At 48.1% G+C, this 24,113-nt stretch overlaps 3 protein-coding genes across 4 annotated transcripts; 1 reads left to right on the top strand and 2 right to left on the bottom strand.

The window, feature by feature from the left end:
- Positions 1-3,273: 3,273 nt before the first annotated feature.
- ALKBH4 (alkB homolog 4, lysine demethylase) lies at positions 3,274-5,371 on the bottom strand. The gene is made up of 3 exons (XM_058817699.1): positions 5,249-5,371; positions 4,420-4,617; positions 3,274-3,981 (listed from the first exon to the last, which is right to left on the bottom strand). The coding sequence occupies exons 1-3, from the start codon at positions 5,369-5,371 to the stop codon at positions 3,346-3,348; spliced, it is 957 nt and encodes a 318-aa protein (XP_058673682.1). The 3' UTR covers positions 3,274-3,345.
- LRWD1 (leucine rich repeats and WD repeat domain containing 1) lies at positions 5,244-21,965 on the top strand. Of its 2 annotated transcripts, none has more exons than XM_058817697.1 (16): positions 5,244-5,442; positions 7,442-7,584; positions 9,809-10,043; positions 11,268-11,387; positions 12,625-12,777; positions 13,436-13,576; positions 14,218-14,559; positions 15,190-15,316; positions 15,564-15,673; positions 16,126-16,333; positions 17,788-17,860; positions 17,950-18,090; positions 18,750-18,844; positions 19,408-19,569; positions 20,151-20,275; positions 21,673-21,965. In XM_058817697.1, the coding sequence occupies exons 2-16, from the start codon at positions 7,505-7,507 to the stop codon at positions 21,811-21,813; spliced, it is 2,253 nt and encodes a 750-aa protein (XP_058673680.1). In that variant the 5' UTR covers positions 5,244-5,442; positions 7,442-7,504; the 3' UTR covers positions 21,814-21,965. The 2 variants fall into 2 exon arrangements, with proteins under 2 accessions (XP_058673680.1, XP_058673681.1); XM_058817698.1 differs by lacking the exon at positions 5,244-5,442 and adding an exon at positions 5,719-5,871.
- Positions 21,966-21,967: 2 nt separating this feature from the next.
- Positions 21,968-23,626, bottom strand: LOC131566410 (DNA-directed RNA polymerase II subunit RPB11-a). Its single transcript, XM_058817700.1, has 4 exons — positions 23,478-23,626; positions 23,241-23,330; positions 22,977-23,151; positions 21,968-22,488 (listed from the first exon to the last, which is right to left on the bottom strand). The coding sequence occupies exons 1-4, from the start codon at positions 23,528-23,530 to the stop codon at positions 22,453-22,455; spliced, it is 354 nt and encodes a 117-aa protein (XP_058673683.1). The 5' UTR covers positions 23,531-23,626; the 3' UTR covers positions 21,968-22,452.
- Between the last annotated feature and the right edge of the window lie 487 nt (positions 23,627-24,113).

Genomic DNA, 24,113 nt, shown 5'->3' on the forward strand with positions numbered 1-24,113 from the left:
TTGCCTTCTAACAAACAAAAAGCCCTTGGAATTTCCCTGCTGCTGTAGATTCCTTATCTTTTAAATCTCATTGCATCAACTTCCTCAACGCCCCCTCAAGCTGCAATCAAATTCAGCTGGGCCAGAGGGGATATTTTCTGGTTAACTCACAGGTTCTTTCCCCTGCAGCCATTTCAAAGCAGTTTCAGTAATTAAAATTGACTGGCTGGATTTGGACAGTATTTCCCTGAATCCCTCTGTATCCAGCTGGGAGCTTGCTTTCTGCCCAGAGGTGTGACAGCCATGAGTGCTAAGAGAAAAAGAAAAAAACACCTGTATTTTAGCTTTGCCTATTCTTGTTTTACCTCTGCATGAACAATATTTAATGTAGAAAAATGAATGTATCTCAGTTATTGTCCAGCTGTGTGAGAGAAACTGGATAAACTTGTTCAGTTTTATGCTTCTTGGTGATTTCAGACTGATTTCTTGAAAGGCAGCTCAAGTCCTCCAGCATCTTCTTATGGGTTAACTTGGGTTCTGCTTTTTTGAAGCAAGTTTGGTCAGATATTATCATTCTCCCTTTGCAGTGCACAAGGAGATAACAATTAGATGTAATTCCTTTTAATGAGGGTCTGGGTCTTGGCACGGCATTTACAAGGAGGTTAAGGAGACAAGAAACTCCTGTAACAGAGAGACCATTAAAGTTTGCCTTCTGTTAATAATAATACCAGCTTAGTGGACAAAATTACTTTAAAGAGCTCATTAAGATTAGAACATCTTCATACCTTTCTCAAATTTCTGTGGTACTTGACAGTAAATTGTTAATGTTTATTTTCTGGCTTTTTTTTTTCTGGCTTTTTAGGAGAGAATGTACATGAAGTTTTAAGGAGTAATACTGACCAGATGGGTGTGCATTTTTTTTTTAAGGATGATGCCCAAGAGGCTGTTTAACAGGTGAAAAATGTCAAAAGAGTGGCGCAGCAATGCCTGTGTAGTGACTAGATTAAGTTTTGGAATTCAAAAACACCAAGAAAAAGCCCTCACTTTTTGGCTCAGTATTTAATTATTTGCATTTTTTCACATCTAAGATATCAGCTAGGAAGAGCTGAAATCTTCTGGCAAGAACAGCAGCTTTCTGTATAGTTCAATCAAGGCAGAAAAATCCAGCCAGCAATGCAGAGCACAAGATGAACTGACACTGTGTAAGTTATTGTGGCAATCTGATTCATCAGAATCCATCATCTGCTTTCACTGTGGAGAGAATGGAGCAGCAGGGATGCACACAGAAAGTGTTTTAGCAGCCTGAGAGCACAATATAAATGTAGGATTGGAGCATTGGAAATTTGGGCCAAGCATTAATGGCAACACTTTGCTGCAGTGTGCTGAGCAGAGAGCAGATCCATGGAGAGGTTTGGAACTGCAGGGTGAGGAGTATCCAGGTGCAGTGTTTGCTGTCTCTGTGACAGCCTGGGCTGGGTTTCCTCCCTGGGTGTCTGTGCCAGGCTCCTCCTCCTGCTTGGACAAAGCCCCTCTGCTCCAGGTGCTGTCCTGGGGATATTCCACTCCCAGAGCTGCTGAGCCCTGTGGGTGCCAGGCTGCAGAAGAAGGGAGGAACTGCTGCTCTCAGCACACTCCTGCTTTTGGGAGAGAGCTGGACATCAACAACATGGGTTGGCTTGGAAGGGACTTTAATGATCATGCAGTTCCCACCCCCAGTTCCCTGCCGTGGGCAGGGACACCTTCCGCTAGTCCAGGTTGCTCCAAGATGCCCTTGGACATTCCCAGGGATCCAGGGGCACCCTCAGCTTCTCTGGGCACCCTGTGCCAGGACCTCTCCACTCCCACAGGGAAGAATTTCTTCCAAACACCTAATCTAGATCTACCCTCTTCCAGCTGCAGCTTATGAGGAATTTCCTGGGACAGAGCTCACTATGAGCAGGTGTGGCCCGCCTGTTGTGTGTCTGTGTTTGCAGTGAAGAGGTTCCATCAGAGGGGATGTGCTGTGACAGCTGGAACTGCTGCTGGAGCTGCTTGAGGACACTGACCAGCCCACCTGGATGGAGGTTTGGAGTTTGGGACTGCCCATGGGAGCCCTGCTGGAATCAGCACTAAACTGAACCTGGCTCGTTGCAGCCCACAAAGCGCTCTGCTTGAAAAGCATCCTGAGTGACCCATCTGATTCCTGGTAGCTGTGCTGGGTGTAGAGCTCCCTCCCCTGCAGAAAAGCAGAGGAGTGCTTTGCTGTGCAGCAAATCCTGTGCAGTCAGTGCCAAGGAAGCACTTTGGGGCAGAGCCCAGCAGTGCAGGGACACCGAGATCTGCCTGTCCCTTCCCTTGCCAACCAAAGCCAGGCAGCACTGCCTGCTGGTGGCAAGGTGGTGTTTTCCTGCTGCAGGTGACACTGTGCTGAAGGAAGCACCATGTTTATCAAAGGATCACACACTTCTTCCACAGCACAACTTCATTTTCAAGAGCACAGAAGTTTGTTCAGAGCAGACAGATGGCCTCAGATCAGCTTCTGCTGCAAATGACTGCTTGAATCTTAGGTACGAGGCATGATTCAAACCTGACTGCTGGGGGTGCCAGGAAAATAAATGATAGCTGCCAGGGTTGCAGTCTGTTGCCCAGCTAATTCCCAAAATCTCACTCCTGCTACTGAGAGCTGACAGCAGGGTTCAGAGATGACAAATGATCAGAAAATAACACAGTCTGTGCAGGCCTTTGGTCTGATCTCTGTCCAAGCCTGAAGAGTCAGCACTGGTCCTCTGCAAATGCTGCTCTTTGGTCCCAGAAGATACAGGTCACACATGGAATTTATGATTAATCCTCATTGTTAGAGCATGAATCTTCAGCAAAGGACAATTACCTTAATTAATTCTCAGTGTTTTGTACTGTGGAAAGATCCCTGCTTACCTTCCGCCCCTGAGGCCTGGTCTCTACAGGACCTGTCTGAGGGGGGTGAGGGGATATTTGTACCCCCAGGGCTGGATGCAACATTCAAACCAGTCTGACAGTATCAAGTTTGGGCCAGGAAAGCTTAAAATCTGTGCCAGGGCTTGGGCTGAAACTGTGTCAATGGCTGTTTGATACTCTGTTTAGTGTTTCTAACTTTCTTGGGTTCATTTAAGTGTTTAGGAACTGGTTGTTTGCTTTTTTGTTACAACACAGACAATGGATGCAACTTAAAATTTTTGGCTTTGGCCTAAAAGCTGTCATTGCCCAGGAGGTTTCAGAGCTCACCCCCTTTTATTTGTTTATTAAATCTTGATTTTATTGAGCTTATCTATGCACACACGTGAAATAAACCTCATCACACAAATTCCATACCTCATTTTACACCTCTCCCTACAAAACGCAACCCCTTGGTCACACGGGCCTCCCCTGGAAGGAAAGAGCAATTTGTAGCAGTTCTTTGCCCAGCTCCTCGTGCCTGCCCCCGGCGCAGAACTCGGCCGAGAGCTCCCTGAAGGTGATGCAGACGCGGCGGTGCTGGATGTGCCTGCGGCGGATGCCGTGTTTCCATTTGTACCGCGCATCCCCGTGCAGCACCACCAGCGACCTCTGGGGCAAGAGGATGGCCACGCTCACCTCCTTCCCTGGAACCAGCCTCGGTGACAAAAAGCACTCGGTTCCCTCTTCTCCTGGATTTCTGCACGCTGATGTCTGCGTGGAAGGTGCAGGGGGGGTTAATTCTTCCTTATTTGAAATAGGAAGTAATTGGATGGTGTCCTGTGAGTCGCAGGACATGGAGAGCACAGTTTGTGAGAGCAGGTTCAGGCTGACCAGGCGCTCCCCCCAGAGCCACCAGTCATCAAAGTGGGGGTCGATGGCAGAGCCCCTCTCTGGTCTGTAGTCCAGGTTACACTGTTCCACAGGTAAGAAACCACTGAGCACAGCACAGGCCTTCATCTGTGCCACAATCTTCCTGCTGAAACTTGGCAAGCCAGTAAAGCTGCCAGCTTTCAGCCTTTGTTTCTTGAAGTTCACTTTGGGTCCGTAGTCCTGTTGGAAAAGAAGAGGGAGGGGAAAGCTGGTGTAAAGGAAAAATCTAGGACAAGTCTTTTTGGAGAGGCTGTTCCTGCAGAGTTCTGTTCTCATCTCTTCCACTGACCTGGTTGCCAGGTTGCAAAAGGACTCAGTGAATCTACATTAATCTCTCTGGATTTGTAAAGTAAAACCAAATCTGAACACCTACTTCTTTCCCTTGGAGATTGTGTGAACTTTAATGCTGGAACATACACGATCAAATACTGTTTATTGTAACTATCATGTATTTTTGCAAGAAGCTGATTTTAATTACAGATAATTCTTGCCATTGATTTCAGGAAAAGCTTTCAAAGGAAAACACTTAATGAAACATCTCAATATTGTGGGTTTTAATTGAAAACAGCTTTCCTTTTCCAGAGGGATCTAAGATCAGATGTGCTTCCAAAGTCCAACCTGTTTCTTTCGGCCAGACTGTGATGGTTTCCAGTCATCTCGATCCATCAGTTCCACTATCTCACACTCTTCATCTTCACTAATGAACTCCTCCACCAGGAACACCCCTGGAAAGGGAAATGCCCAGCCAGCAAATTCCGAGTGCTCATTTCCTTTAGCTAGGCCTGTTGCTGGACAGTAAGTGAAATTATCTTCTCCCTGTGGAAATATCAACGGAAAAGGGAAAAAAAATAATAAGATATTTCCATTATTTACCCCTGCAACCTTGCTATTGCAGCATGAAAACTGCTCAGAGTTCTTGCAGACAGAAAAATTTACAGCTGCTTTTGGGGAACTATTCCCTGCTCTTTTTTTTCAGCTGCAGCATCAATGTGCTGCTTGTTTGAAGCCAATTTTTTTTCCCCTTGTGATGTCTTTATCCTGGAAGGGCAGGGAAGAACCAATGACCCTCAGGGCCACAGGTATAAGGAGATTAATGGTGGGTATTGCTGCAGAGACACGGTTTGTCATGGCAATAAATGCTGAACGAGGAAAGTTGATGAAAACCGCGCAGGCCACAAGGCTGAGCTGTAACAAATGAATGTGAACGTAACACGTGAGGCTCAGGTGAGCTCCGGCTCTGAGAGTTGAACAATTCACAATACCCTGTGTGGGGGGCGGCCGCCGCGGGGGCTCTGCTCGGGCCCGTGCTGTGGCCCTGCGGCCCCGGGGTCCCCGCTCCGGCCACGGGGGTCCCGCCATCCCCCGGCCCCGGTCCCCGCCGCCCCCCGGCTCCTCCCGCCCTCCTGCCCGCCCCTCCCCGCCCCGCCGCCCGCCCCCTCCCCGGTACCTGCGGGGGCGGAGCGGCCGGCGCGGGCCCCTCGCAGAGCAGGCAGGAGCGGATCCCCTTGCAGCCGCAGCCCGGCCCTCCGCCGCCGCCCGCCGCCTGCATCCCGCCGGCTCCCGCCTGCATCCCCCTCCCCGCTCCTCCTCCCGCCCTTCCTTCCTCCCCGGCTCCTCTTGCTCCTCCCCGGCCGCTTCCAGGTGAGGCCAGCGGGGCTGGGCGCAGGCCGCGCGGTCGGGCAGCGGGGGTGGAAAGGGGGGTGCGGGCGGACTCGCGCTCCCAGCAGCCCCCGCGGCGCGCCCGGGCTCCCCGCCGCTGTTCGGCGCCGCGGGGGACGCTGGGAGTTGTAGGCGCGGCGCGCGCCCCGCGGGGGCGCCTCAGGCCGCGGCCGGCGCCGGCCCCTCGCGGTGCTCGGTGTCCGGAGGCGGCGGTGACGGGCGAGGCCTCGGCCGGGGCCGCACCTGCCCCGCCCGGCCCGGTCCAGCCCTGCCCACGGGCGGAGCCGCGGCCTGCGGCCGGTGCTACCCCGCGGCCCGGAGGCCGCCCGGCGTGCGCGGACAGCCCGGCATCCGTGGCCTTGTCACCGCCGCGGCATCGCGTCCCGGGGCAGCTGCACGGAACGCGTTCAGGTCAGGGGATGCCCGGCCCTGGGGCTCCATCCCGAGAGCTGCGGGGGGCAGGAGGGGCCCGTTCCCTGTGCAATAACCCCGGCGTTCGGCACCCCCGGTTACCGAATGTGCCTCTGCAGCATCCCCGGGGCTGTGGGATGGGACCGGCCGTGTCTGGCCTTCCCTGCGGCTCCTGCCCTGTCACGGCTGTGCCGGTGTGCCAAAGAGAGGCCATGGCACGTCCAGTCACTGGTGTCACATTTTTATTGTAGACACAGAATCTGAGGGAGCTTTGGTTGAACAAGCCTGACCCTGTGCTTGGACTGTCAGGGAGAGCTCTGTCCTTTGAACAATCAAATCCCACAGAGCTGCTGTTTGAGCTGGCTTTCAGATCAGCTCTTTGTGCTTGTATTCAATATTTCAGTGTATACAATATTTCAGGGTATACGATATTTCAGTGCATACGATATTTCAGTGTGTGCAATATTTCAGTGTATGCAATATTTCAGTGTATGCAATATTTCAGTGCATACAATATTTCAGTGTATACAGTATTTCAGTGTATACGATATTTCAGTGTATACAATATTTCAGTGTACACCATATTTCAGTGTATACGATATTTCACTGTATACGATATTTCAGTGCATACAATATTTCAGTATATATGATATTGTGCCTCTTGCTCATCACACAATGTTGCAGGTGTTGTAGATGTTTGCTGCTGCTCAAACCAAGCCCAAGCACAGCTCAGTGCCCCGTATCCCCTCACGATGTGCTGGAATGTCATTTGGGCAGCACTGATCTAACACAGAAAGACAGGAGCAAGCCTGGCCTTGGAGCTCTGTTCTCTTTTATTTCCCTCTCTTGGAATCTGTGTCAGGAAGAATGGGAAGCCCTGGACCAGTCATTTCATGGAGCCCTTTTGGTCCTGTCAGCACTGTTATTCCAAATATCAGCATATCCCTCTGTTTGTGTCTACTGAAACATCAGTTAATCACCAACAAGACAGAGAATTCTGTTGATTTTTATTTTTTATTCCTTGATGAGGAAATGATGTCCTTGACTGGTATGTGCTTGAATTTCTGCTGGTTAATTCAGTTTTCCAAAAATTTTGGGGAATTTGGAAGTCATCAGGCAAGAGTCTGTCCAGCTGGCCAGGCCAGTGAGTTCAGTGTCACTTTTTTGGGAGAAAACCATTCACAGCAGGTGTGTTGACTCTTACTGCTGCTTTTTGTTTGAAAGAATGTTGGAATTCCTGGAGCAGAGCCCGGGAGAGGCACAAGCAGGTCCCTGTGATGCTGTCCTGGTGCTGAGTGCCATCACTCATGGACAGCTTTCACCTGCAGCAAGTCTGTCACTCCAACAGCCACAGGAGGTATCCCTGTTGTTCTGGAGATGGATTGGATCAGCGTGCTGAGAACCTGTGCCCAATCCAATAAAAATCTCTGCCATGTTCATTTCAACCAAGTAAAAAAGGTGGCTTCCAACACAGCAGCAAAACCAGTAGATAACCTCATAATTTTTTTTTTTTTTCCCCTCTCTTGGAGCTGTTGAAAGATTTCCTCTTATTCCCATTTGTTTTATCAAGGTAACCAGAAGACATCCTCCAGCTGACTGACTGGTGGTTCCAGCAGAGAGGTGGAGGTTAAAAATGTCCAAAATCACCACAGAACTTCTTTTGGAAAGAGCAGTTCCAAGATCCACGAGGCTCCGAAAGATCGAGACGCTCAAGTAAGTGCAGACAGGCCCATGGAAAATTCCAGATTAATTCAACCTGGCAATGGCTTTTTATCTGTGTGTCTGTCTTCCTCTAAACATTTTTTTACTTAAATGAAGAGAGTATCAAAGCACAGAGCTGAGAAGGCATTCCCAGTGCAGGATCAGTGAGCAATGGTGGCACTGCATTCTCTAATTGGTTATTGGCAGATGTCACCTTTTTTTGCCATTTCTATTGTATATTTGCTGCCATTTTTTCAAGGCTGGATCCCAATTTCCTAAGCCCAAGGTATCATCCCTACCCCCAAAGCCCTTGCATTTTTTCTAGCAATTTCTTAATGTGAATAAAAGAATCTTCCAGCATAGATTTCAGAGGGTTTTAAAAGTATTTTTGGCATTATTTCCCTTCCATTTTCCTCTCCCTCCATCAAGTTCCATCTCTCCTAAACCCTGTTATCCCACTACCTCAAACATTGCAGAGGGAGAGAATAAACTCTGAATCACTTAAAAACCACCAAAAACAGTTTTGTCACTCAGGTCCTTGACAGAGGTCATTGCAAAAATGTGTCCTTCCAAATATTTAACACAGAGCTGGCCAATCCAAGTGGCTCAGCTGGCCAATTTCTGGCTGGCACCTTTGTTGTTTTTGTTGCTGAAGCCAGGAGGTTTGGGTTTCACATGTACTCCTTAAAGTTATTTCTTTCAGTTTGCCTTGTGCTAAAGTAATTATTTTTAGTAAGAAACATCAGTTAATCACCAACAAGACAGAGAACTCTGTTGATTTTTTTTTTTCTTGATGAGGAAATGATGTCCTTGATTGGTGTATGCTTGAATTTCTGCAGTTCCTCTGAGTATCAGCTGCAATAATCTCAATAACAGAGTGGTGGGGATATGTTTGAATTCTGGATTTTTGGACTGTGGCTTTCTCCATGCAGCTTTGTACTGTGATGTGTTTCAGAAAGTCTATTTGGGGAACACCACTGAGTTTTTTTCCCCAAAAGGACACCACAGTCACAGCTCTGCAGCCAGCTGGATTGTCCTCAACCTGTCTTAGCAGCTCTGACTGGCTGGCTACACTTCTGAGATGGCAAGTGAAGGAGAAAGGATCTTGCTTTCTGGATTTATTTGTCTCATTCACACTTCACTAATATCTAGAAGCTTATTTTTTTAACTGGTCATTAGAGAAAGAGATTCTGTTTGTTAAAGGAACCCAAACTTGTGCCCTCAAGAGATGTTGGCTGGAAGCTCCCTTTGGAGCTCACCTGAATGATCTAAACAAATATAAATGACCCAGCTTATATTATGCAATTTTCACTTTCTTACAGAGAAGGGATATTTCTTTTCCCCTCACCAATATTGTACCACTTCCCCTTTCAGGACAAAGTTCTGTTTTGGTGGCAGTTTTGGGATTTTGTTAGGTGAATTTCTACATTTACCATTGGAAGTTTTTGCAACAAATCTCACTATAAAAGAAATGGAAAAATGCTTTTTTGTGAAGTTAGTTCTTTGAAAACAGCCAGATTATCTGGGGACACACTCTGCACTTGGCATGAACTGTGAAATAATGAATGCAGTGCATTCTATGGACTGGGTACACTGAGGGTCCTGTGTCTTGAATTGCCACAGGTCTCTTGTTGGATTAACATTGCACAGGAATAAAATACCAAACCTTTGAGAGGTGTAGTAATTTTTTTATATATAAAATAAGAACTTTTCTGGTGATTTACTGCTCCCAGCCACCTCAGTAACCCCTAGGAGATGATCTGAGTTGCAGGTTAATTGTAATTGGGCAGACCTGAGTCTCTGATGGTGGTTGTTAGCTCAGACACATCACCTGTCCCACACTGTGCTCACAATCCAGAATGCTGCCACCAGTGTAGGAAATGGATTTGTAAAGAATTCTTAGAACTTGATAGAAAGTTGATAGATTGAAAAATGTTTATAAAGCATTGCGACTAAGAAATAAATTAGCTTTTGGTAGAACTAAACACTTTTTAGTTATTTAATCTTTATAAAAATTTTAAAAACTTACAAAATGGTGCTTCTATTGTGAGGAGGTGATAACTCAAGAGATAGTTGAGTTAACCCTAAAAAAACCAATGGTCAGTTGTACCCAGGGAGTTGTACTGGACTGAGGTGCCACCAGGTGGGACTATCTATGCTATGAAATCAGCATTTGTTTCTCCAGTGAGCTACAGATAGTTCATGGTTGGTTTTTTGTTTTTTATTTTGTTTTCAGCCTGTCCAAGCTGCAGTTGAAGACTGGAGATTTAGACCCGCGCTTGTTTTCCCGCCTGAGGCACCTGCAGAAACTTGATCTCTCTGATAATTTACTGGACAAATTTCCCAACAGCCTCACCCTGCCTGATCTGCGTGTCCTGAACTGCAACAATAACAAGCTGGAAGATGTGACTGCTCTGAAACAGTTCCCTCTGCTCGAGGAGCTGACCTATGAGAACAATGTGTACTTGACAGTGAGTTACCCCCCTCCTTCCATTAAACAGAGACAAAAACAAACAGCACTTGTGCAAAGTTCTTATACATTGTTCTTGGGTGGCAAGGGCGAGGGCATTTAGAGAGCAGCCAGCCTTTGTGTGACTTTTAACCACTTTGTGCTGCTGCTTCTCAATCTGCAGAAGTGACTTGCTTAAAACAGCTCAGATATTAAAATCTGTGTCTTGATTCTCTAGGCCAAAGTGCTGTCTTAGGTGCCTTATCAGGTACAGTACCTCATGCTCATACTAAACATTTTACTAGTGTAAAATACAGGAATGACTGTGTAGAGAGGTTCTTAGAGAAATACAGAATCACAGAATGATTTGGATTGGAAGGGACCTTAATGCTCATCTTGTTCCACCCCCTGCCATGGGCAGGAACACCTTCCATAACACCAGGTTGCTCAGAACCCCATCCAGTCTGGTCTTAAACACTCCCAGGGATGGGGCAGCCACAGCTTCTCTAGACAACATTTGCCAGTGCATCACCACCCCCACAGTAAATTTTTTTCCTAATATCTAATGCTAGTTTTATATTCTAATATCTGTATTAGTTTTAGTGCCCTCTGTGCTCTGGAAAAGAGCACAGACTGGGTCCTCAGATGAGGGTTTAAACTTGGTGATTAGTCTGGTTTAGGTTTTGACTTCTCCCAAGAGGATCTGGTGACAAGTCAAACATCCAATGATCTATACAAGTCAAACATCCAAAACTGATTTTATTTGTGCTGCTAACAGGCATCACCTACTCACCATCCCCACATATTTATTTGTTGTTGCACACTGTTAGTATGTGTGTGGCTGTATGGTGAACTATCTGACCCAAGGAATTCCTGCTGGAATTCCTTGACTGGAGGCAGGACAGGCCTTCCCCTGTGTTAGAGGTCAGGGATATGAGCAGAGCTCCCAGTCTTGCACTCAGGCCCAGCAGATGAGCAGTTACACAGCCCCCACCTTGTGCTAGATGTTAGCACTGCCTGGGGGCTGGGCAGCTCTGTCTGCAGTTTAAGATCCCAACTCATAAAGAACATTAATTCACACCTAAAATGTGAAATACAGGTTGAAAATCTTGAGGAGATTGTACGACATCGCTTTCCCTTACTAAATATATCATTCTCATATAGGCTGTATTTTAATCAAGGACTAAAGGTAAAGCATGTACCACATATGCAAATTTTGTAACTCCAGTGTTTTTTCTCCTTCTAGCTCAATGATGACTATAAAGTAATGTTTCTTTTGCAAAATCTTCGTCTGCTCAATGGCAAGGACATAACCAAACTGGCCAACCACGTGAGGCGTGTCAACAGCCAAAAGCTCACCAGCAAGGTAAGGTGTGGGATATTTCCTTAACCTCTAAACACCCCAAAAATAACTAAATCCTGTGCTCAGTGTAGTGACAGAGCTGCAAACAAGCTTCAAGGGGTTTGCAATACCTGTGGTATGATCTGAGCCCAGCCTGCAGAATGGGCCACCCAGGAAATGTCTTACAGCTGCTTTCTCTGCTCACTGTTGGCATCTGCTCTACCTGCTCTATGCAAGCAATTTGCCTTTGGTTTAAGTGACAGGAGCAGGGCCAACCAGGCCTGTGTCTGATCCTGTAGTTTTTCAGGTCACTCTGATCATCATTCAGGAATGGGAGAAGCCTGGTGCTGCCAGAACAGCTGCAAACACCTCCCCATCTAATTTAAGTTACTGTCCAGGCCCCAGGAGCAGGGAGAACAAAATCAAGCTCTGGATAATCCTGCTTTTTCCACCATTCACCAGGAATAAGGATTTGTTCTTTCTTCTTCAGTTGTGGATGTGTAGAACTCTATTTTCATTTGTCTACACAATTTAGCTCCTGACAGATTGTCTCCACAAGGCATCGTTGTGATCTTGAGCAAAATTATTGTTCAATTATGAAAAAGGTTTGGTTGGCTGTTTTTTGTCATGTATTACTACTCTTACCATTTGTATTCTAGTTAATTATCTTCTTAATTCCTTCTGTGTAACAGTGGAGGAAAACTCAGATCCTGAAAACTGGGATGAGTTGTGCTGAGTGTTGTCTGCATAAAACCTGTGAACTTCAAAGGGTCTCTGAGAGCTGCTCAGCCTCTTGTCCTAGACAACTGATCATGGCTGGCTGTTTAATGAGACACCAAACACTCCCCTGTGCTGTTCTTTTTGTGGTGTCTCTGCCCTGGTGTTATTTGTACCTGCCTGCCCAGTTCTTAGTCCTGTGTTTCAGTGTAAAAATATCTGTTGGGTCCAAATGCTGATGGATGTGAAACTGCCCACCAGAAACTCCAATGGGAAACTGTGCTGGCAGGTGAACATCCTGTATGAGCAGCCTTTTGGAGTCCAGCTATCTCTCTAACTGGGTCCATGCTGACAGTGTCTGCTTAGCCACACTCACTCCAGCTTGCTACAGAGGAACTGAACCACTTCTCCTTAGCTGAAGTGGTCATTTGAACATGAATAAATAAATTAAAGTGGTTCCATCACGTAGGGTTGGCCACTTCTTAAATGCTTTCATGAGTTCTCTCGTGCTTTTCTGTTGAATAAACTCAGTCTTTCTGCCTAGGTTACTGCTCACTGGAAAAAATTCTTCAGTGACCAACTCCCTGAGAAATACACAGCTGAGCAGGTGAAGTCCATCAAGAAGAAGTTCCTGAAGTCAGTGCAGACCAACGTGGTGTATGGGCCCAGCTCACTGAGCGAGTTCACCCGCTGGCGGGTAGGTGACATCCCAGGCAAGGACCCTGCTCCTGCTCCTGCATGGGCTGCAGTGAAACACTCCATGGATTTGGGTGCTCTTGATGACAAGTGGTATCATTTTTCTCTTTCTTCACTGCTTTGTTAAGCAGTTATCAGGTGTAAACGTGCACCAAGTTGAAATGGCTGTCATTAAATATTATTTTTTAATTCATAAGCAATAATGATACTTGTACTCATTAATCAGACTGCAGTATCCTTAATACTGAACTATTTGCAAATTAGTTTAATAGTAACTTTTATTCTTGATGAAAGAGTAAAGATAATGACAGAAGTGTAGTTACCATTTAGTTGATAACATTTGTTTTGTTTGTTCACACAATTGAGATACATCTCAATACAATTGAGACTTCTGTCTCTCCTTTGTCTTGTTGTATTGCTGTGCTGTTTTTTCCACAGCTGTGTACTCTGAATGCCCATGACAAAGCGAAGTTCTTGGGTCATGTAATGTCAGCTGGGGACTCCTCCACCACTGTGAACTTCACACAGAATAGTGGGAGCTGATATTAAAACCTCAGCAAAGAAGCTCTTTGTGCCATGACACATCAGAGCTTGATATGCTGTGGCCCTTTCGTCATCATCTTTTTCTTTTTTAACATATCCACATATTTGCTTCTCAGGTGAAAATGATTGCAGAAGAGTTTCTGGCAAACTCACTAGGTCTGGAGTTAAACTCTGATACTGAACCAGAGGAAAAGACAGATGAGGATGAGGAAGAAAGCACGGAAAGCCCCAGGGAAGCTGCAGAAGAGGTGGCTCCGGTAGGTGATGTTTCCAGTTACATTAGCAATGTTCTGTTTCCTGGGAATTCAGCAGCTCTTGTCAGTTCACATTTATGACCCTTTGGTAACCACAGGGGCAGTCTCAGGCTCCAGCCTGTATCCCACAGCTCAGGTTCTTTTTTACAGCCAGATTGAAGCTTTCCCAGAAATGTGAAGGTCGAGTTGCTCCCTGAGAGAGCTTCCATTCTCATAGGGGACCAAAAACATTTCATGAGTGCAGTGCTACTCACTCCACCTCTCCTCTAGGAAGAGATATTTTAATTAGAGACCTGGGCTGATGCCTGGCCAGGCTCTGCTGGTGTTTTCCTGCTTGGAAATCACTGCAGTCTGAACCCCTGTGGTCCATAGATGAGATTTATTTTTCCACATTGAATGTAAATTGCAAATAACTGAGACAGGGGAAGGGAGCTGAAAAGGAGGCTGGATGTGTAGTTTCAATTAGCTTCTGCCTCTAGGAACCCTGCAGCTCTGGGCTGTCTGATTCCTGGAACCCAGTCTGTAACTGTGGGAGGATACTTGCATTTGAATAATTAATGTCCTTGACTTACAAATTGTCTGCACATCTCGGGGAAGCTAAAAACCTTCTGTAGAACCTGACAACATGACAACATGCTTTACAGGTCACAGTAACACCCAGCAAGAGGAAAAGAAATCATTCAAAATCAAGCCCTGGAAAAAAGAGGTCCAAGACCCAGGCAAACACCAAGGAGGAAGCTGAAGTCAATCCCAGAAAATCCAGTCATGTGGAGGATGACCCAGCTCCTGACAAACCAAGAACATCAAACCAACCAGCCAAGGAGGCAACCCCTGAGCAAGGAGCTGAAGGGACACAGAAGAATGGAGAGCAGTTTCCCAAGGGGCAAAGCAACAGAAGATCCAGTCAGATGACAGGGGAACAGAAAAGCCAGGAGCAGGACAGCAGTGTGGTTACCTTGACCCCTGTGAAGAACTCCAAGCGCAAGGTACATCCAACAGCCCCCTGGGACTGGCCTGGGGCCTCTTGGTTTAGAGTGGGAGGAGCTGCCTTCAGGTTTCTTCAGAGCTCTGCACAGCTTGGAGCTCATAGTTGGCCAAATATATTGTGAGTTTTGGTCTGGATTTTTTTTTTTTTTTGTCATTGTTTTAAATCTCTCAGAGGCATCAAGGGAGAGGAGGAACCCCCCCAGGAGAGCCCAGTGGATCCCCTCTGGGGGATGGATGGACCAGCGCTCCGAGGTGGTGCACTGCAAACCTGTGCTTAGAAATGGGACTGGCAAGCCTTGCTCTCAACTCAGGGGCTGCATGGGGAAAGGTGTTTCCCCCTCAGCTCAGGCCAGTGGGGATCTAAAGGGTTTTCCATGTTTCTCTGCTGTAGGAAATGGGGTTCTCTGCTGGGGTCTGCTGGGCACATCTTTGCTAAACAGTTCCCTGCTGCTTTAGGAGTCTTGAGCATTGTGGCACCTCGGTCTCTCCTGTTCTCCATAGCACAGACAGGCTGAAAAATACTTGAGTTTAACTCAGATTGCTGTGTTCAGCAGAGGGTTCTGTCAAGGCAATCACAGGCCAACCGTGTCAGGGGAATGAATTTTCTAAATGTGGATGATTTATTGTAGGAGGATGTCAGTGCAGAGCCATTGCATTTTCTTCAGTGTCACAGTAAAGGCAACAGCCGTGAGGATTTTAAAACACAGCTCTGGTCCTGTGTCTTCGAGCCAGTGATAGACTCTGGAGCCAGGAAAGGTGAGCTCTTAAAGAGGTTTGCAGGATTCCCAGAACCACCTGGCTCTGGAATCCCAGCAGACTCCATGCCTCAGACCCCTGCTCCTTCAAGCTGTAGTCTCCGTTGTCAGGAAGAGACTTGCTTACGTAAATTCTCCTTTGACTTTGAAAACAGGAGACTGGGAGAGCACCAGGCAGTGATAAGCTGCAGTCTTCGTGTGTTATCCCTGAACCTGGGAACTTCCCACCCATTATTTTCCTCTTTCAGATCCCATTGTGAGCTCCTCCAGAACCGTGGCAACCTGTGGAGGGGAATCTGTGTGTCTGATTGATTGTGAGACAGGGACAGTGCTGAAAAAGTATAAAGTGGCTACAGAGGTGGGTTGCAAGTGGGAAGGGTGAGCACTGAATGGGAATACCAGAACCTGTAATAATTACAACACCAGAACCTGTAATAATTACAACACCAGAACCTGTAACAATTACAATTACAGGTGTTAAGATAAAGATAGATGATAAATATTGCTTGTTATCCTTTTAGCCTGGTTTGGGTTTATGTTTTTATTAGTTTAGGAGATTAGCCTGCCAGTCCTCACACAGATGTGTCTGGCTGCTGAGCCTGCTTGACAGCACAGAGGTATAAAATCCTCTTTCTGTAGTTTATGTTCTTCTGAGAGCTGTTTTGAGTTTTGATGCTCCATCTTAAATAGTTGTGCCATTCCACCTGAGTAGCACTTGTGACAGTTGTCTTTTCTCTGAGCTAACAGCCACCACCCTGCTGGCTGTTCTCTGTTGTCTGTCACCCCAGCCTTGTTTTCCTTGTGCCCCAGGAGTTCTTCAGCGTTGCATGGACAACCCTCACGATGGTGCTCAGCGACAGCCGCAAGAAAGCTCACAACATCCTGGCAGCTGCAGGGAGGAGAGGCATTGTCAAACTCATCCACGTGGCAGCTGACTTCTGCTATGGAGAGATAAAGGCTCACAAAAAGCCCATTGCCACTGTCTGCTTCAGCCCAACCCAGGAGACCCACCTCTTCAGTAAGTCTGCCTCAGAATCCCTGGGTTTAGTTGTGATGTGGAAAAGTCAGGGCTTCCTTAACAAGGGGAATTGTCACCAGGGCAGGCAGGGACACAGGAACAAAAGACATGGACAGGCATTAGGGAGAGAACATTGTGACTCTCCTGTGACAGCAGGAACAGCTTGTTTCAGCCAGAGCCTGCCTCTTTAGCTGAGGTGCAGCAGCTCCTGTTTGTCCCTTGGTGGCTCTCAGGGTGGCTGTCACACACACATTAGCCACAAACAAGCCCAGTAGTGGATCTGTTCCACAGGGATGAGTAAGAAGAATGGCAGAGCAGGCAGCTGGGAGCCAGGCAGTGGCAGGGCTCTCCTGCAGCACAGCAGCTTATTATGGGCTGTGGGGTTTCATTTTATCCAACAATGTGCTTAATTTACTTTGATTTTTTTTAATGTGAACTCTGTGCCTCAACAGAGATTTCTATTCAGGTCCTGATGTCAAGGAGAGCTTTGCCACACACAGAGGCTGTGGCTCATGGACTGGTAATGAACCATCATGTTACAAATTGTAACTGCATTGTCAGGCTGTACAGTGAGCTGGGACAGAGCCATTCAGGCCGCACCTGCACCCCAGAGCACATTGTTTCTCTTGCCTACAATTACCCACATCCTGGAGTGGTTAAAGTGCTACATGAACCATTAAAAGTGGATATTTTTTTTAGAATAGGGGATACTTTTCAAGAAGAAGCTCAGGAATGCCAAAAGCAGAAGCAGAGGAAAGGATTAGGAGGGTGGTGGAAGGGATAAGAAGGTTGGTAGCACAGCCATTTAATGGTGTGGACAGCAAGACTCGTTATATTTCATAGAAAAATTTAGAGTAATTAAGGGAGATTCTTTGCATCATTTTGGGGGAGGGGACACCAACAAACTCTGAATTTGAGGGCTGCTATCTGATGAGGGTCCAGGTTACTCAGAGTAATCTGTTAGAACTGTTTCTGCTTCCAGTGTATCAGCTTGGTGACATGTTTCTCACCCTCTGTGGGTGCCTGACTTTCCCACTGGGAGCTGCTGTGGATGTGAACACAGTAAGCCATGGATACATGAAATAAAGTGATGTCTACCTGAGAGTAGAGGTTGGAGCTCATATTTTAGATTCCACTAGAAGCCCTGACCAGAAACAGGCTCAGAGGGCCACTAACTAAAGACCTTGTGAAGCCACAACTCAGCGATGGACACGAGGAAACAAACTGCTTTATCTGCCCCTCTTAGAGCACAGGATAAGAACACTAAACACTGACTGTGCATGTGTGACAGTGTTGGGAAATGCTGGGCCAGGAGCCTCAGGGAGTGCTGCTGTGCTTTAATGAGCTCTCTGGAGCCTTAGAGGGTGACTGTGACCCAGGCAGAAGTGCCAGCTAGCAGAGAAGAGCCAGATGAGCAGCAGTGTCACTACCTGCTTCTCTTCTGTGTCCCACAGCTGCATCCTATGACAAGCGAATTGCACTCTGGGATATTGGGATTCCAGACTGTGACTACAATTTCAAAGCAAGGTAAAAGTTCAAAAACCAGATGTGGCCAGTCCAAGAGCCTGTAACTATCACAGCACCACTTAACTGCTTGTTCTCTGCTTTTTTTTTAGCCAGCTGCTGGTGCTGGAAACAGCCTCAATCCCCCTCCGGATTGCCCTGGTCCCCACCTGCCCAGAGCAGTACCTGCTGGCAGGCTGTGAAGATGGCTGTTTTGCCTGGAACATAAAACTGGATAAGGGACAAAAAAGCAGGTGAGAACCACAAGCTGGGAATGTGCATTTGCTTTCCAGAACAAAAAGTAGTCCTAGCAAAGGTTTGATTTCTAACTGAGGAGGTCTGAGCAAAAGCAGCACATCCTATCAAACTTAGAACATCCTCCCCTTCCCAGAGTGGCCAGAAAAATAGGAGCATGATACTCAAGGAGTGTTCACAGCTTGTGTTAAAGCTGCAGGTGTTGCAGGCTGCTGTGCAGGAAGGCTGGCAGGAGTGTAATCCAATACCCCAAAAGTTAAGGGTGTGTCATCTCCAGGCAGTGTAACGGAGTGTAAACTTTTGGATCCATTTCCAGTCTCACAGTGTGGCCTCCCCTGCTCCTGGTACGTGAGGTAACCCAGGAAACTGGGACCCTGTGGGAGCTCAGGACAAAATTATGAGGAAGAAGCAAGCAAAGTCATGCCCTGGTGACAAATATCCTGATGCTGATGGAGTGCAGCAATCTCTTGAGCAAACAGACTTCTGCTGTATAAGTAAACCCAAGTGACCAAAAGTGTAAACTCAACTGGGAATTCACCTGAGCTTGGCAAGAGACTCACAAACACACACAGATTTCCTTCTGGGCTCTGCAGCCAGGTGCCCTTTCACTGCTGGCTGTTCAGGATTTGGCTGATTTCACCCTTTCCCCCTGCTCTAGGCCTTTTGAAGCCATATTCCAGTTTCCTAGTGAGGAGAGCTTGACAACATCTCACAGGGTTGACGGTTTGGCTTTTCTCAATGATGATGTGGTTGGTGAGTATAAACACAACAGCACAATCCCAAAAACAGTGGGGCACTTCAGCATGTGCAGGGTGAAGCCAGCATGACAAGCAGAGGGGCTGAAAGGAGTGTGACAGCCTCTTTACCTTCTGGGGGGCTGCACAGGATGGAGTTGTCTCCCAGAGTCACTTGTCTTTCCCAAAAATGTGCTTAGAGTGCAAACCCATGCTTGGACAGGACCAGAAATCAGCTGGACACATCCCTGAGTGCACACATGGCCAAGCAGTGCCAATGTGGAAGGGGGGAAGAGTCTCTTTCTGCTCAAGGGCTGGTGGCAACAGGGTATTTTTTAGGGGAACTGTGGGTTTCACATCATGGGCTGGCTCCTTCTGAACAGCTTATGCTTGTTCTGCAGCTCAGGAACATAAACATAGCACTGAAAATCTCTCTGCAACCTCCAGTTATTCTGAAATAAGGTAAAGCACATGCAAACAGTTGCTGCTGGATCAGATCCCATGGCTTGAAATCCATATTCTGGATGGACCACCTCTGTCTCATTGCAGCTGCCACAGCCTCTCCCTTCCTTTCTTCCCTAGTTTCCAAGAGCTCCAAACCTGGATGCATATACTTGTGGAGCTGGAGCAAGTCTTTTGATGCCAAGGGAAAAGGATGCCAGAGGACAATGTCTGCAGTTATCCTGGCTGAGCTGGAGTGGTCCACAACAGACATGTCCTACCTGACACTCAGCACCTGCCCAGGTAGGAGCACTCATTTCCTGGGGCCATGGCTCTCCTTTGATCCATGGGAGTAGCCTGGAGCTGGAGGCAGAGGCCTGGAATTTCAGAGCTCTGCTCTCCCCTCTGCAGCTCTGCAGTGCAGCTCCAGCAGCAGCTGGGTGGAAATAACAGTAATAAATAATTACAGCTGCACCTTCTGCCTGATAAGGGGGGGCAGTTGAGGCTAGGGGGGTCTTTCTTGCACAGGTTTTCAAAGCACAGAGCTCAGGAGTCACTGGGATGCTGGGTGCATCTGTGGGATGCATCAGGGATGTCACACACTGGGCAGTTGGGTTTGGAGTCTGACAAGGAACAAACAAACCTGATCCAGTTAGCACTTCCCAAAATGAAGTCAGGAGAATCCCAAAGCATTTAGCACTAGCTTTTCTACACTAAAGAGAGCTGGTTTATGTTCAAATGAATTTTTTCAGAGTAAGGTAGATTCATGTTTTTGTGCCCGTAAGGGAAATTTGCTGAAATATGGGATCCTGCAGCTGTCCTTTACAGCAGAACAGACTCCCAGCTCCACACCTGTTTCCCAGCTTTTTCTTCTGCTCTCACAGCAAAAGAATACGTGTTCTGTGGGGATGAGAAGGGCAGTGTGTGGATGTACAACCTCTCCACCTACACCTCGGGCTGGGGCTCTCCGAAGGGAAAGCGCTCGGAGCGGAGGATCTCCCCCACTCAGGTAGGGCTGAGCTGCTCTCTGTGCCTCCCTTCAGCTGATCCCATTCTCCTGAGCAGGCCTGTCCCAGAACATGCCTTGTGTTTCCACAGATGAGCCTCACAAACAATTAAAGTAATCTCCAGTGCGTGGCCAAGGCCATTCACTGGGGACAGGAAGGAGGAGCTGCAAAGCAAATCTGTCCCCTCCTGCAGCTCCTCCTAAAACAGCCCTAAAAAAGTGGTGAGGAGCACAAATCACAGGTGTGCAGGCACCACATCCTCCAGGGAGGAGAGGGAAGCCAGAGTGAACATTCCCTGGCAGGAAAGGCCTCACTGCTTCCCTATGCTCACTCACCCTTTTCCTGCCCAGTATTCCCTCTGGAGACAGTTCTCTTTTGGGCAGTCACTGTCCCCTTGCCTGTCCCTCTGAAAGGACAATCAAACACTCCAAAGGCTCTCAGCCACTGCTCTGCAGCTACATTCCACAGAGTGTTCCGTTATTTCTTCCCTGAAAGGGTTATTCAGGTGTGGGAAGGAAGTACCATCCCTGGAGGTGGCACCCTGAGTGACAAGATGCTGCTCAGTCACAGGCTGGCCTCAATGCTCTGGGAGCTCTTTTCCAACCTCAACAATTCTGTAATTCCTCAGGTTTTTTGGAAATACATTGCCCAGCCACCAGTAATTCCTCTGGGGCTGAAGTGCAGCTGATTTCACTTGTGAAACCCTGTCCCTTTAGGAATAGCCTACAGCTCCAGCACCCTCAGGAGAAGGAAAAGCCTGTGCCCCAGGTCCCCATGTCCCCCTCAGCTACATCCCCACCCCTGTGCTCTCCCACAGATCCTCTGGGGCTGAGGTGATTTCCCTTGTGCACCAAACCCTGCTCCTTTAGGAACATCCCAGAGCAGGATGAGCCTCTGCCCCAGGTCCCCTCCCTGTGCTCTCCCACAGATCCTCTGGGGCTGAGGTGATTTCATTTGTGCACTAAACCCTGCCCCTTTAGGAATATCCCACAGATCCTATGGGGCTGAACTGATTTCCCTCGTGCACCAAACCCTGGCCCTTTAGGAACATCCCACAGATCCTATGGGGCTGAATTGATTTCCCTCGTGCACCAAACCCTGGCCCTTTAGGAACATCCCAGAGCTCCTCAGGAGCAGGAGGAGCCTGTGCCCCAGGGCCCCATGTCCCCCTCAGCCATGTCCTCACCCCTGTGCTCTCCCACAGATCCTCTGGGGCTGAGGTGATTTCCCTTGTGCACCAAACCCTGCTCCTTTAGGAATATCCCACAGATCCTATGGGGCTGAATTGATTTCCCTCGTGCACCAAACCCTGGCCCTTTAGGAACATCCCAGAGCTCCTCAGGAGCAGGAGGAGCCTGTGCCCCAGGTCCCCATGTCCCCTCCCTGTGCTCTCCCACAGATCCTGACGTGGCCGGAGCTGCGCGTGAACGGGGAGCAGCCCCCTGAGATCCTGGTGAACAACGTGGTGGCAGACCCTGCCTTCACCTACCTTGTTGTGCTGACCAGTGTGAACATTACAGCCATCTGGAAGAAATCCTAGTCCCCTGTGCCACTGCTCCACCCCCGTGCTTTGACCTAGTGCAGTATTAGTGACTGTTCCCCATGTGCCCATCAACGTTTTCTAGAGCAGCTTTATGTGCCAGATGGAGAAAAAAAAAAAAAAAACAAACAAAAAAAACAAAAAACAAACAAGGTAAGAGTTTGTTAAACTCATCAGTTCATTGTAAACATCCGGTTCCTTTTACTGTAAGTTTTCACAATTTGTGCATTTGTTTTATAGAAATGACACTTAATAAAACAAAATACCAGTTCAGCTGGCAGTGCCTGGAATTTTTGGCAGGAAAAAGCAGAGAGTTCATCTCCAGCTGTCACTGAGCAGCTTCTCATGCTGGAATCCTACCCACAGCAACCTCCCCAGCAGCCCAGGACAAATATTTGCCTTAAAGCTCCAATTAGAAAACTAAAAATCACTTTAATGACTTATCCACCAAATCCAACATGACATTTATCCTCTTGGCAAAGTGCCTGTTGGCTATGAAAAAAAAAATTAAAATATTGCTGTCAAAAATTAAACATAAGTGGGACAAGGGGGGAAAATTTTTGCCATGAGTGGAGGTTTAAATATCTCATCCAGTAACAGACACATCATTCTGCCTCAGAAGCAACAGTCTGCTCCATTTTACTCAATTCCTTCTTGTTTGTCCTTAATTGCAACCTGGAAAGCAAAAGGAAAAATGCACATGCTTAGAGAGGAGTTGTTACTGGGCTGGATGTTGGTGTTTAATCATTCCAGTGAATCTTCTGTGAATCACAACCACCCACAATGGAAATCTCTACAGCAACCAGAAAAATAATACTGGAATTAAAATCAACACTTATTTACAAATTGGTGCCTTTTCCCAGCACATCAGAGGTACTATCTCAGTCTGAGTAAGATTAAATCTTAGGATTCAGGGGCTGAATCAATAAATAAACTGAGCAGAAATTATGAGAAGTAAAAATACAGGCCCAGAGTTTTGTCAGGAGAAGTAAAAAAAAAGAAAATAAAAATGCACTTAAGAGCAGCCAGGCTTTGACAGCAGCTGAACAACACAAGGAGAGTGGCTTGGATTAATTCATAAACCTAAACCCAGCAGCTTTGAGACACACACCAACATTACAACAAGGCCAAAGAGTTTTGCAAAAGGAAAAGAATCCCCTTACCCTGAACCTCTCCTCCAGGAGGGAGAGCTCACTGATCAGGTCTGTGATGGCATTGGTGAAAGCTTCCTGGGGGCTGTAATCTGGCGTGGTTTGGACACGGATGATGATTTTATGTTCCAGAGGGTGTGGGACCTTGTACCCTGCAAACAGCACCTGGGGGTCTTTGAGCAGCTGCCTGGAAGGGGAATAAAAACCCCAAAGAGTGAAATGAAAGGCAGGAAAACCCCAAACCTCCCCCGAAATCTCCTCCCCGCCTCAACTTACGACTTGATGATGTTGCCGAGCGTGTGGTCCTCCTTGTTGATGGTGAACAGGCAGGCGTTGGGCACCTTGGTGTCCTTGTTGATGGTGATCCTGGGGATTTTGGGATACAGGGATGTCAGCGAGCCGTGCGCGCCAGGGAACTGCGGGGAAAGGCCGGGGCTCCCCCCTCCCGGCTCTGATTAGGGTTTAATTACTCGCCCCCCGGGTTTAAGGAGCCGCCCCCGGGTACCCCCTCACTTTTTCTCGCCCTCGAAGAGCAGGAAGGACTCGAAGGCCGGAGGCGCGTTCATCCCGCCGTTGCTATGGCGGCCGCTTCGCTTCCGCTACGTCACTTCCGCCAGCTCCGTGCTCCTGGCGGCCCCACAGCGCCCCCAGGCGGACGGGAGGACTCGCTGAGGGCAATGGCGACAGCGGGAGCGGGGACAGCGGGGCCGGGGACACCGGCACAAACACGGGCGGCTCCCGCCTCAGAGCCACCGCTGCGGCCAGCGGCGGGGCCGGGAGGAGAACACACACCAGCGACACCATCAGCGGTGTCCCCGCTGGAGACAGCACCGCTCTGACCAGCTGGCACCGTGGGCAGAGTCCAAGGATGCCACCACTGCCAGCAAGCCACCAGCCGAGCCACCAGTGATGGCACCAACAGAGCCAGCAGCAGCAGGGCCATCAGAAATGGCACAGCAGGGACATCAAGCAATGGCAGCATTGCCACCATTAGTAGCACCACCACTAGAATCCCCAGTGCTGCCATCAGTGCTGGCCGCCAGTGATGGCACCAGCAATGGCACCAGCAGGCCCCTGAGAGCTGTCCCCAGTGTAACGTCACCAGTGCCACCAGCAGGGCTCTGGGCAGTGCCCGGCCCGTCCCCACGC

Source organism: Ammospiza caudacuta, chromosome 20 (genome assembly GCF_027887145.1).
Source record: "Ammospiza caudacuta isolate bAmmCau1 chromosome 20, bAmmCau1.pri, whole genome shotgun sequence".
NCBI lineage: Eukaryota > Metazoa > Chordata > Aves > Passeriformes > Passerellidae > Ammospiza > Ammospiza caudacuta.